Source organism: Somniosus microcephalus, chromosome 6, assembly GCF_052327205.1.
Source record: "Somniosus microcephalus isolate GS21.2 chromosome 6, FLI_Smic_1.0, whole genome shotgun sequence".
Lineage (NCBI taxonomy): Eukaryota > Metazoa > Chordata > Chondrichthyes > Squaliformes > Somniosidae > Somniosus > Somniosus microcephalus.
The window spans coordinates 114,407,571-114,420,372 of NC_140992.1; the positions used below are offsets into that span (position 1 = coordinate 114,407,571).

General features: G+C 47.8%; 1 protein-coding gene across 3 annotated transcripts in view; it reads left to right on the plus strand.

The window, feature by feature from the left end:
- The window catches only part of yeats2 (YEATS domain containing 2), a 186,798-nt gene that overhangs the window by 11,716 nt on the left and 162,280 nt on the right, over positions 1–12,802 (plus strand). For all 3 annotated transcript variants that reach the window (XM_085990719.1, XM_085990721.1, XM_085990720.1), the window contains exons 2-3: positions 11,932–12,029; positions 12,279–12,371. In XM_085990719.1, the coding sequence (XP_085846845.1) occupies positions 11,932–12,029; positions 12,279–12,371 (191 nt within the window). The remainder of the gene's footprint in view (positions 1–11,931; positions 12,030–12,278; positions 12,372–12,802) is intronic.

Here is a 12,802-nt window from a genome sequence, read left to right on the forward strand (position 1 = left end):
CCATGTTTGATTTAAACCATTGATTTCTCTGACTGCCACTTTTGTTTTTCTCCTTCCTATCTTTTGCTTTTATCCTTGTTTCCCTTTCCTCTGTCTCCCTGCTCAGGTTCCCAAACCCCTGCCATTTTAGTTTAAACCCTCCCCCACAGCACTAGCAAACACTCCCCCTAGGACATTGGTTCCAGCCCTGCCCAGGTGCAAACCGTCCGGTTTGAACTGGTCCCACCTCCCCCAGAACCGGTTCCAATGTCCCAGGAACTTGAATCCCTCCCCCTGGCACCATTCCTCTAGCCACGTATTCATCTGAAGTATCCTTCTATTTCTACTCTGACTAGCACATGGCACTGGTAGCAATCCTGAGATTACTACCTTTGAGGTCCTGTTTTTTAATTTATCTCCTAACTCCCTATATTCCGCTTTTAGGACCTCATCCCGCTTTTTACCTATATCGTTGGTGCCTATATGCACCACGACAACTGGCTGTTCACCCCCTTCCAAGATGTTCTGCAGCCACTCGGAGACATTCTTGACCCTTGCACCAGGGAGGCAACACACCATCCTGGAGTCTCGTTTGCGGCCGCAGAAACGCAGATACGGGCTGAGCGCTGTGAGGTGCCGGTTGGTAAGCCACGACGGGACGCGACCTTGTTGTAAGTCCTCCAGATTACTGCATCCCTCGTTTAGCAACCACGCACCGTACAACACACACGCGTCACTTCTGGCTGCCTGTGCCGAGGCATTCCTGTCCTCCTGTATCAAATCGTTGACGGTCTTGGTGCGTGTCTCCAGCTCAGCGATGACCTCTTTTAAATGAATGGTCGTCGCCTGGTCTTCTTTTAGCTCCGAACCTTCCACCTCGTTCCCTTCCCCCAGTATCTTTCGCAGCTGGTCCTTTAAACTATTAATCTGCATCTGTTAACACCTGGGCCCCTCCCATCTTCTCCAAACAGGCTGCTGGTCAATCAGCAGTAACAATCTCACAAAAAATCCTTGGGGCCTGCGCTGATGCTTACAACATCTGCGACAGGTAGAGGACGAGGCCAAGTAGGTTTTTCCCTCATGTTGGTTCTCTCACCACCTGTCGCAGGCCCAGACTGGCAGCTATGTCCTTCAGGACTTGGCCAGCTCGGTCAGTAGTGGTGCTACCGAGCCACTCTTGGTGATGGACATTGAAGTCCCCCACCCAGAGTACATTCTGTGCTCTTGCTACTCTCAGTGCTTCTTCCAAGTGGTGTTCAACATGGAGGAGTACTGATTCATCAGCTGAGGTCACCATTACTGATAATGTAGGAGTGCTTAAACTCCTAACGAAAGTACTGAGACTGAAACTAGCAGTTAACCAAACGTGGTTTAATGCACTAGTAAAAGTTACAAACAAAAACGCAGGAGAAACTCTATACAGGTCTGTACACCAACTGGTTCTATGAGGACAGAGGGGGAACGCCTCTCCCCTCTGACGTCATCACGTTTCCCGCCGTTGGGAATGTCACGTGACCTGCGTGATGACGTCATCGCGCTGGATCGCCATTTTACCGAACCCGCGCTGTGTATACAGAGCAAACGCTTAAAGGTAACAAGCCCCTGTTAAAGGCAATTATATACATTACTGCAAGAGTCACAATACTAGCTTTTTATTCTGGATTCCCCAGCTGCCGTCATGGGATTTGAACTCACGTCCGTGGATCATTAGTCCAGTAGGTGGTAATCAGCAACAGGTTTCCTTGCCCATGCTTGACCCTGAAGCCATGAGACTGCATGGGGTCCGGAGTCAATGTTGAGGACTCCCAGGGCCACTCCTTCCCAACTGTACCACCACCCGCAGGGCAGACCCAGGGATGGGGGATGGAGGAGTTTGGCTGAAAGGTATGATTCTGTGAGTATGACTATGTCAGGCTGTTGCTTGACTAGTCTGTGGGACAGCTCTCCCAATTTTGTTACAAGCCCCCAGATGTTGGTGAGGAGGACTTTGCAGGGTCGACTGGTCTGGGTGTGTCTGTAGCCGGTGCCGAGGTCGATGCCGGGTGGTACGTCTGGTTTTATTCTTATTTTTGTTTCTTGTAGCATTTGTTACAACTGAGTGACTTTAGGCCATTTCAGAGTCAACCACATTGCTGTGGGTCTAGAGTCACATATAGGCCAGACCAGGTATGGACGGCAGATTTCCTTCCCTAAAGTACATTAGTGAACCAGATGAGTTTTTACGACATTCCGATAGTTCCGTGGTCACCATTACTAACACTAGCATTTTATTCCAGATTTATTTAATTAACTGGATTTAAATTCCCCAGCTGCTGTGGTGGGATTTGGACTCGCATTTCTGGATCATTAGTCCAGGCCTCTGGATTACTAGCCCAGTAACATAACCACTATGCTACCCTTCCTCACCAATCATGTGGTAGCGAGTTCCACGTTCTAACCACTAAAGAAGTTTCTCCTAAATTTCCCATTGGATTTATTAGTGACTATCTTATATTTATGGCCCCTAGTTCTGGTCTCGCCCGCAAGTGGAAACATCTTCTCTACGTCTACCCTATCAAACCTTTTCATAAACTTGAAGACCTCAATCGGGTCACCTCTCGGCCTTCCCTTGTCTAGAGAAAAAAGCCCCAGCCTGTTCAATCTTTCCTGATAGGTATAACCTCTCAGTTCTGGTATCATTCTAGTGAATCTTTTTTGCACTTTTTCTAGCATCTCCATATCCTTTTTATAGTATGGAGACCAGAACCGTTCACAGTACTCCCAAGTGTGGTCCAACCATAGTTCTATACAAGTTTGACATAACTTCTCTGCTTTTCAATTTTATCCCTCTAGAAATGAACCCCAGTGCTTTGTTTTCTTTTCTTATGGCCTTATTAACCTGCGTCACTACTTTTAGTGATATGTGTATCTGCCTCCCCCCCCCCCCCCCCCCCCCCGCCAGATCCCTCTGTTCCTCTACCCCATTTAGGCACTTATTATCCAAGGAGTTTGTGGCCTTATTCTTCCTACCAAAATGTATTACCTCACACTTGCCTATATTGAACTGTTAGCCAACCTGCTTCCTTCTATGGTTCACAACAACACGCTTTGAGAAAGCACGAGACACTTGATGGTGGAGTATACGGAACAGACTTTATTCATATATTGCACAGGTGATCGGCCTAAACTGTATACAGAGAGATAGCTTTCAGTTTCTCTATCTTTCGAGCCCTCCAAATAACTATTGAAAACCATGTTGCTTTATACATTTTAGTTTACATAAATTATACGAGTCTGTGCTGGTGTTTAGATACCACACCAGTCTCCTCCCATTCCATCTGCCTCATCTCAGCCTTTCAGCCTATCTTTCTATTCCCTTTTCTCTCATGCACTTGTCTAGTTTTCTTCTGAAAACATCTAAGCTATTTGCCTCAACCACTTCCTGTGGTAGCCTCTTGTGAGACACCTTATCAAACGCCTTCTGACGATCTATATACACTGCATCTATCGCATTCCTGTTATGTATTAAATCTATCACTTCTTTAAAAAAAAAAATACGCTTTTAAATCTGCCAAATTTGAGGGGGTGCATCATGTGCTGTTTGATGGGTTGCTCCTGAGGAACAGCTTTGAACTCCTTGAAATGGAATTTCTTTGGTCAGTGCACTTGTGTAAAGATCTCTTGTGTTCTTTAGTGCGGTCATTCATCCGTTTACTGGAACTCATTAACCTATGGACTACCAGAGCAAGTTAAAGCCTTGAGTCGTGAGTGAAGTTCTTGGGAGAACTTGCCAGGAATTGAAATCCCTCAATCTCCCTCCCTCTGCCCAAGTTAGTGTACTAATGTTCTGAGCTTTACGATGGGATTGTTTCTTTGGTCTGAAACCATAGATTTCAGTGGCCAGAGCGATGATCACGCTGCAGTCTATGGTGCTGGGGATCGGTAGATCCCATGCTCGATGTTTTGTGTTCACATCTGCAGCAGAGTTTCTGTTATTAACAGAGGCAAGGGCCATGGCATTGTTTGATGCTGTGATGGGGGTGGGGAGGGTGGTGGGCTCTTGCCAGATGAATGAGGGAAGATGGGCCAAATGGCCACCTTCATGTGTATCTGTCCAGCGAAGGCAATTATTTCTCCCCCTGCTGACTGCACTGGAACCCTGAAATATTTAAGTGCTGGCAGTGTGGCTTATTCTTCCGGCTGCTCCTTGTCTGCGCTGTGCGGTTGCAGCCGAAACTTGTTCTTACCCCTCAGCCGGGGCGGAGCACTGTGTTCAGCCTCAGTAGTCCTGATCTAGGGAGGGGTGGGGGAAAAAATCAGCCAGCTTGCTGTCCAGTGACCCTCTGCACCCTCCCTCTCCTCCCCGCCCCCCCAAGGGAAAGTGTGTTTGCCAGAATCAGGTTCGGCCGTGGTGTCTCCGTAATCAAACAGATGACTGACACATGAAGATTGGATATTCCGGCTGGGGTGGGTGTGAGCCATGAATCCCATCCCCCAGCAACAAATCAGCACCGTCACCATCAAGATAGGAAGTGGATAAAAACAAACCGGGAAGAATCTCTGGAAATGGGACAGTGCTGTGTTGTCCTTATAGTTGCAGCATTGAGTGGTTTCTTTATGGTTTTCATCTGCAAGCTCCGCCTGACGTTGCACATAGACTGCTGGAGGGGGAGGAGAGGGAGGGGGTGGGAGAGGGCGAGGGAGAAGGAGGAAGAGAGTGGCAGAGGGAGGCAGAGAGTAATTCTCCTTAGCAGCAGGTCGCAATTGGGGAAAAAACGGAACACCTGATTGCATCTTACCTGTTTCTGATTAGTAGTCACTGACGGAATCAAACTGAATCATTCAGATTTAATTAGCTGGTTCTTTGATAACTTAATGGATGAGTTCTTATTTCAGCCAGTCACTGATGTTTGGGCTCTGGAGGTGGGGCGCTTTCAGGTGTCTCGCCTCCGAGGCCCCATTTTCAAGTGTGACTCCTCTGACACAACTGTTGTGTTGTGGCGGTACTACCGAGTGTCCCTTACTTATATTGTACATAATTCACTTTAACTTACCTATGTATGTATATAACTTACCTGTTTGGGCTGTTGCCCCTTTAACCTACCTGTTTGGGCAGTTGCCCCTTTAAGAAGCGGCCTAACGCGCTGATGTCACGTCACGCATCACGTGACGCACCTAAACGCGTCGGCCGCCGGCCTAGTTCGACCGTCCGCTCCCTCGACGGTCGCAACGGCCAGCCACAGTGCTGGGTGCTTCTCGCGCTCGCGACTTCGGCCGCAACGGCCAGCCTCAGTGCCGGGTAGACGCGTCGACGTATCGACACGTCACGTGACCGCCCCAAGTGCGGGCAAATGCGATGACGTCATGTCGTGAGTCACGTGACGCACCAAGCGTGGGAAATGCTGACAACGTGATGACGTCATCACGCAATCCACAGGACTGCGAACTCAGTCCTCGTGGCGTCCCCGCTGGGACAAGACCTACCTGCTGGCTCTCCTGCATCCATCTGTATCGTCGCTGTATTCCATCTGTTTGCTGCATTAAAGAACTTATTTATTGTTCTCCTGAAGTCGAACTTGATTATTTAGTAGGCAATTCGTCCAATACCTACCTAGATGAACACGAATCGCTACATTGGTGACCCAATGACGTGAGTACGGGAGCTCATCAATACCTAAATTGGTGAACCCGTATCCGTGAACGTTTTTCACGGAAGCAACGCACAGCCTGAACCTCGTCTTCACAGAAGACGACTGACGAACAACCGAAGAACAGCAACCGATGAACACCAGTTCCTACATTGGCGACCCCGTCTTTGCGAACGTATTCGCAAAGGAAGCGCAGCCTGGAGGTGATCCCGTTTTTCACGGACAAAACGCAGCCGGACCCCCACTTTTGTGAACAATTTTCAGAAAAGAAGCACGCCATGGAAGCACCAGCCGTTTCGCTTTCGCTGTCGCTACCGCAATTCAGGGAGAAACAACCACCCTCGTGCCTTGTAAAGGTAGAAGCCCTGTTCGCCGAGAACATCGATGCGGCGCAGACCACGCACTTGCTTACGGTCTCCGTATTCGACTTTTCTACCGCCACGCGGGTCGTCCGCCTCTACGTCCAACGCAACAGCAAGTATAAATCTCTCCAAGCGCGGGGTACAGCATGTTCGGGCCCACAAGATCGGAGCGCGCCCTGCGGGGATACCACAAGGACTCGCTCCTCACGAACCATGAGGATGCACTCCTCGCGAACCACGAGGATCCATCCCTCGTGAAACACGAAGACTCATTCCCCGCCGACGACGCACCAGCCTGTCAGCCTGCTGGTTGTGTTACCTACCACACTTTTCGGCGAGAAAGCGAAGCGTGCCGCCTTCTCGGCAGTTTTTCCACTAAGTCCACAATAACTAGAAGCGTTGCCGCCTCCAGGCAGTTTACCCCTACCGAAATCAACAACAACCCGGACCGTTGCCACCCTTTCTCCAGTTTTCCTCTCAACAAACGCAAACATCTACTGACGCTGCAAACGTCGAGGATGGGTCCAACGGGCATCCCGCGGCCGCGATCGGCCACGTGAAAGTTGCTGTCCTCACCGATCACTGATCAACGCAGCAACTGTTCACTCTCTGTTGTGTTACCGTCGTCACTACGGCACGCACCGTTCCGTGCGTTCCAGTCTCCCGAAGACTTCGCTCACCTGTCGGCGAGTTCACCGACCTCGCCCGTCAAGTCCTTCTGGATCGCCCGTTCGGCGTTCCTGCAGATTTCATCAGAAGAAGGACTTGTTCCAACATCAACAGAGCGATCGTCCGCTTCCGCCCAACCTGCCCGTCACTCTGACAAGACCTGCTGTTTCGCCCCGTCTCCATGGTCCTTTGCCTGACGGATACGTTTTATTCGCCACGACGCGTGTAAGGATCCGCTCACAACCAGCATCTTTAGACTTTGCCCGCCAAGTCGAGACAGCACGCCCGCCGAGACCACCAGCTCGTCAGACCATCTCATCTTTGGACTTTCATTAAAGCGAATTCTGGGGGGGCGTATGTGGCGGTACTACCGAGTGTCCCTTACTTATATTGTACATAATTCACTTTAACTTACCTATGTATGTATATATAACTTACCTGTTTGGGCCGTTGCCCCTTTAACTTACCTGTTTGGGCCGTTGCCCCTTTAAGAAGCGACCTAACGCGCTGACGTCACGTCACGCATCACGTGACGCACCTAAACGCGTCGGCCGCCGGCCTACTTCGGCCGTCCGCTCCCTCAACGGTCGCAACGGCCAGCCACAGTGCCGGGCGCCTCTCGCGCTCGAGACTTCGGCCGCAACGGCCAGCCTCAGTGCCGGGTAGACGCGTCGACGTATCGGCGTGGGTCACGTGACCGCCCCAAGCGCGGGCAAACGTGACGACGTCACGTCGCGAGTCACGTGACGCCCCAAGCGCGGGAAACGCGGACAATGTGATGACGTCATCACGCAATCCACAGGGCTGCGAACTCAGTCCTCGTGGCATCCCCGCTGGGACAAGACCTACCTGCTGGCTCTCCTACATCCATCTGTATCGTCGCTGTATTCCATCTGTTTGCTGCATTAAAGAACTTATTTATTGTTCTCCTGAAGTCGAACTTGATTATTTAGTAGGCAATTCGTCCAGTACCTACCTAGATGAACACAAATCGCTACAGTGTGCTAAATATGTGGCTTTTAATTATAGAGATAGAATGGTATTTACAGAGACTTCCCGGACTCCGTTAAGACTGAGGGGGGCGCATTGGATGGGTCTGAGAATTAAAAGTGAAAAATTTGGCACCTGTGGAATGTTGTTCCTACTTGTTAGAAAATTCTAGGAACAGAAGTGTTGTAAGTGCCAGAGGGAACAGCTGTCCTTTTATCTGACCTCGTCTATTGAGTTCCAGGAAATGGTTGGTAGTAACAAGACTGCCTATAATCAGCATTAGGAGTGACCTGGAACAACAGGGTGCACTGAAGTAATTTAAAAACATGTAGATGAAAATTTCTGCTCCAGCGGTTACAGTAGTGCTCACTCTCTGCATCGCTTATACTCATACTCTGGGTTGGAAGTTTGAGGGCCCACAGCGTTCCTGACTCTTGTTTACCTGATTATTTCCATTTAATTACTTCCTTAATGTTCTTCTCTTCTCTCTTGAAAAAAGACTTACATTTTTGTAGCGCCTTTCATGACCTCAGGGCATCCCAAAGCCCTTTACAGCCAATGAAGTACTTTTTTGAAGCGTAGGAAGTGCCTCAGTTAACTTGTGTACAGCAAGCTCCCACAAACAACAATGTGATAATGACCAGATAATCTGTTTTTCGTGATGTTGGTTGAGGGATAAATATTATCCAGGATACCCTTGAGAGAACTCCTCTGCTCTTCTTCGAATAGTGCCCCGGGATCTTTTACGCCTAGAGGTCAGACAGGCCCTCAGTTTAACGTCTCATCTGAAAGACAGCACCACCGACGGTGCACTGCTTCCTCAGTACTGCACTGGAGTGTCAGCCTGGATTTTGTATACAAGTCTCTGAGTGCACAAAACACAAACTTCGGACTCGGAGGCGAGAGTGCTACCCACTGAGCCACGGCTGACACTGAAGACGCTGGCTCATGCTGGGGTATGAATTCATGGGTGCAGAAAGTCCTCCAATGTCTTCAGCCATGCCTTGTTCCCCGACTCTTCCTGCTGCGGTTTGTGGGATCTTGCTGTGTGAAAAATGGCTGCTGCATTTATTTACATCAGTGGCTGCCCTTGTGTGAAGCTCTCGGAGGCATTTGTATCTGCTGAGTCAGAGATGTCCAAGCTTTTTGTCTTTGTGGATCCCATACGTGTGTCCCATGAAACCTGGGGAGCCACATACATAACGTTTAAATTCATCTTCCGTTAATTTGCAGATACAGGTTATTAACCCCTTATCCGAAACCCTTGGGGCCAGATGTGTTTCGGAATTCGGAATTTTTCGGATTTCAGAACGGTAGGGGTATTTGCAGCTCTTTTTGACATTTTCACAGTGAAATTAAACGTAAAATCACAAAATAACAAAAAATATCAGAGAGCAGCAGACGCACGTGTGACTGGTAGCAGCGCTGAGACACAACTGATGCCTCACTTGCGTGGGTGAAGCATCGGTCGCGTCGGGTCATGTTTGGCGCCACTCGGGTCATGTCGTGCACATGAGTGACGCTCCACGAAAAACTTTCGGTTTTCAGAGCTTTTCGAATTTCGGAATTGCGGATAAGGGATTGTGGACCTGTATCTCAAGTTTCTGATAATGAACGGATCTCCTCCAATTTAGGATTTACCCACCAATGAGGCAACAGCACTCCGGACCGCCCTTTCCAAACCACCAAGCCTACAAAATTCGGGGGCTAGAGTTTGGGTTGTCCAGCGAATAAGGTGCTATATAAGGGCAGAGTCTTAAATTTACGTAAAAGTAATTCCCTTCTCATCTTTAGCCAGTGTAACTTCCCCGTAACACAGTGCAGGTGAAATATCTTGCAGTGCTGATGTCACAGTTTCAGTCCCTCAGCGATAAGTAATGGAAGTTATAACACAGCTAATTAGGAAGTGACTTTGCAGAGGGTTACAGACAGGCTGCTTGCCGAGGAGCATGACGGGAGGCAATAGGAGAGTTATATATTTTTGACAGCCAGCTCTGTAATGCACAGACACTGTCTTCTGACTGGAGGTCTACCATGCGGGAGTGCAGGGTAGAGCAATCGCGGGAGTATCGATTACGAAATAAACTTTGACACCGACCACAAGAATATTCCAGAGTTCTAGCTATTGCCCTGGATTGCATCAGTTTCCTGTCTTTATGCAAATCCAGTCCAACCAGTTTTGTTTATAATTGCCAGTGAGTGATGTGCTTTTAACGCTTGTTTTTTCACCGGCACATTGTAACCGATCCAATGAATACAAAGTTAATTTTACAATTTTCTGCTGTTCATTTTCGCAACTCTCAAAATATACTTCATGCACCTCACTGGCAGCAGAATGTCCAACACTGCAAATACACCATTGGCCCAGGAAGCCAGAGTAATTGCTGCTACAACAACAACTTGTATTTATATAGCGCGTTTAACCTAGTAAAACATGCCAAGGCGCTTCACAGGAGCGATTATCAAACAAAATTTGACACTGATCCTCATAAGGGGATATTAGGGCAGATGACCAAAAGCTTGGTCAAAGAGTTTTAAGGAGCCTTTTAAAGCAGGAAAGAGAGGTGGCGAGGCAGAGATTTAGGGAGGGAATTCCAAAGTTTAAGGCCTCGGCAGTTGAAGGCACGGCTGCCGGTGGTGGAGCAATTAAAATCGGGGATGTGCAAGAGGCCAGAATTGGAAGAGCGCAGCTATCTCGGAGGGTTGTAGGACTAGAGGAGGTTACAGAGATAGGGAGGGGCTACCGAGGAATGAGTTGCAGACCAGAATTTAATCAATGGGTTTAGAACTTTAATATCTAGAATAACTAATACATGGGAGGATAGGGCTGTCAACTCTAGTTGGACGTGTTCCTGGAGATTTCCTTTATTTTATTCATTCATGGGATGTGGTGTCGCTGGCAAGGCCAGCACTTATTGCCCGTCCCTAATTGCCCTTGGCAGAAGGTGGCGGTGAGCTGCCTTCTTGAACCGTTGCAGTCCGTGTGGTGAAGGTACTCCCACAGTGCTGTTAGGGAGGGAGTTCCAGGATTTTGACCCAGCGACGATGAAGGAACAGTGATATATGTCCTAGTCAGGACGGTGTGTGACTTGGAGGGGAACTTGGAAGTGATGATGTTCCCATGTGCCTGCTGTTCTTGTCCTTCTAGGTGGTAGGAGTCTCAGGTTTGGGAGGTGCTGTCGAAGAAGCCTTCGTAGGTTACAGCAGTGCATCTTGTAGGTGGTACTCACTGCAGACACGGTACGCAGGTGGTGGAGGGAGTGAATGTTTAAGGCGGTGGATGGGGTGCCGATCAAGCGGGCTGCTTTGTCCTGGATGGTATTGATCTTCTTGAGTGTTGTTGGAGCTGCACTCATCCAGGCAAGTGGAGAGTATTCCATCACACTCCTGACTTATGCCTTGTAGATGGTGGAAAGGCTTTGGGGAGATTAATCTTTAATTCCTGGAGACTCCAGGATAATCCAAGAGGCTTGGCAACCCTAACTGGGTTTAGATGATTTATATGTAGAATACTATACCCGGGTGTGAGTTACAGACTGTAATTCTAGAAGATTTTATCGGCTGACATCTACTTAAGGGATTCGGCTGGATTGGCTTGAGGGAAACAACAAGCAAGTATGTCTGGTGAAGTAAAGTAAAGTTTTGAGACATAAAACCTTTGGGTGACAGTTCATGAATAGCACGTAGACAGATCAAATTTTGATGTTACTTTGAAAACTCCAGAGACAAAAAAGCACACAATGCATTTATTTCACAAACTTACAAATGTGAAAAGAATAATCAAGAAAACTCCTTTTTTCACCCAAAGTACCCTAACTTCGCATTTGTCAGCATTGAACTGCACCTGCCATATATCTGCCCAGTCCACTAACCAGTCTAAGTCCTCCAGCAATCTCGGACATTCTTCGTTGAGAGAGGTATAAAAATATATCCCGTGGAGAATCAATAAGACTTGCCCTGTGTCCTGAAAGCCTAGAACGGATCGCTCTTAATATTTGATAAAACCTATCAAGAACCTGATGTGACCTCCAGCAGCATCATGCCCAGGACAGTAGCCTCACGAACAGGATAGCCTATAGTTTATAGGAAGAAGAATTTAATTCAATGAGTCACTTGCCAAATTCTTTGAACCAATTGTTATGCAAAAGTTCAGTGATCCTCACCCATGTTTAGTGAAACCTGAACCCACCGGCTTCACGTAGTTAGTGACCGTGTACCACATACATTACCTCTGTAAGGCCCATGGCTTCCGTGATTCTAATGCTTACTATCCAACTGAGTTATCCCTTCTATTTCCCATGTAGCACGTGAAGCCACTCTGCAGAAGATTGAAGTTATCATCAAGGAGCAGTTTACAATGGAGATGAGGAACAAAGAGCACGAGATTGAGATTATAGACCAGGTAAAGGCATCAGTTATGCTCAACACCAGTGACATTTACGCTGCTGCTGATTAGATATCTGATGAATTTGTGCTTCTGTTGGTTACTCTTGTAACAGAACAGTGCAGCATCCAACTTGCCGTGAGATCTAGTAATTTCAGAAATTCTATATCTTCAAAGGATCTTTTAGGATTTATATCATTTGTAGATGAGAACATTTCTAAACGGTTGCTTGTAAAATAAATGATTGAAATCTGCTTGTTTCTAAAGCGCCTGAATGAGGCCAGAAGGATGATGGACAAACTTCGTGCCTGCATCGTGGCCAACTACTACGCATCAGCCGTGCAGCCCAAGGTGACTGAGGTAAGGAGGGGGGAGCAGGTATTCTGCTTGACTATTTTTTTAGTTACGTAATGTTGCCACGCGATTAATATGTTGTGACTTGGTTAATATCTGCATGATCTTGTAATGGCTGCCAGTGGGATTATATAAAGATGGCTGTCTGATCGATATGGTGGTCCAATCCATCCAATCCCATAAACACAAAACAAAAGTCTCACTATTGAACTGGATCATTTGAATCTAAACGGAAGGTGGGAAGATTATGCGCTGTCAATTAAGTTGATGTAAGGAACGGATTTGATTTAAAGCGCTGATTTATGAAATTGCCGATAAATTGTTAGTGTAAAGCATTCCAGCAAAACTTTTATTTTAAGCCTTTGGCCCAAATAAGGGGGATAAGTCACCGGTTCCTGATAGCATGCACCCGAGTGTGTAGTAAGAAGTCAGGGTAC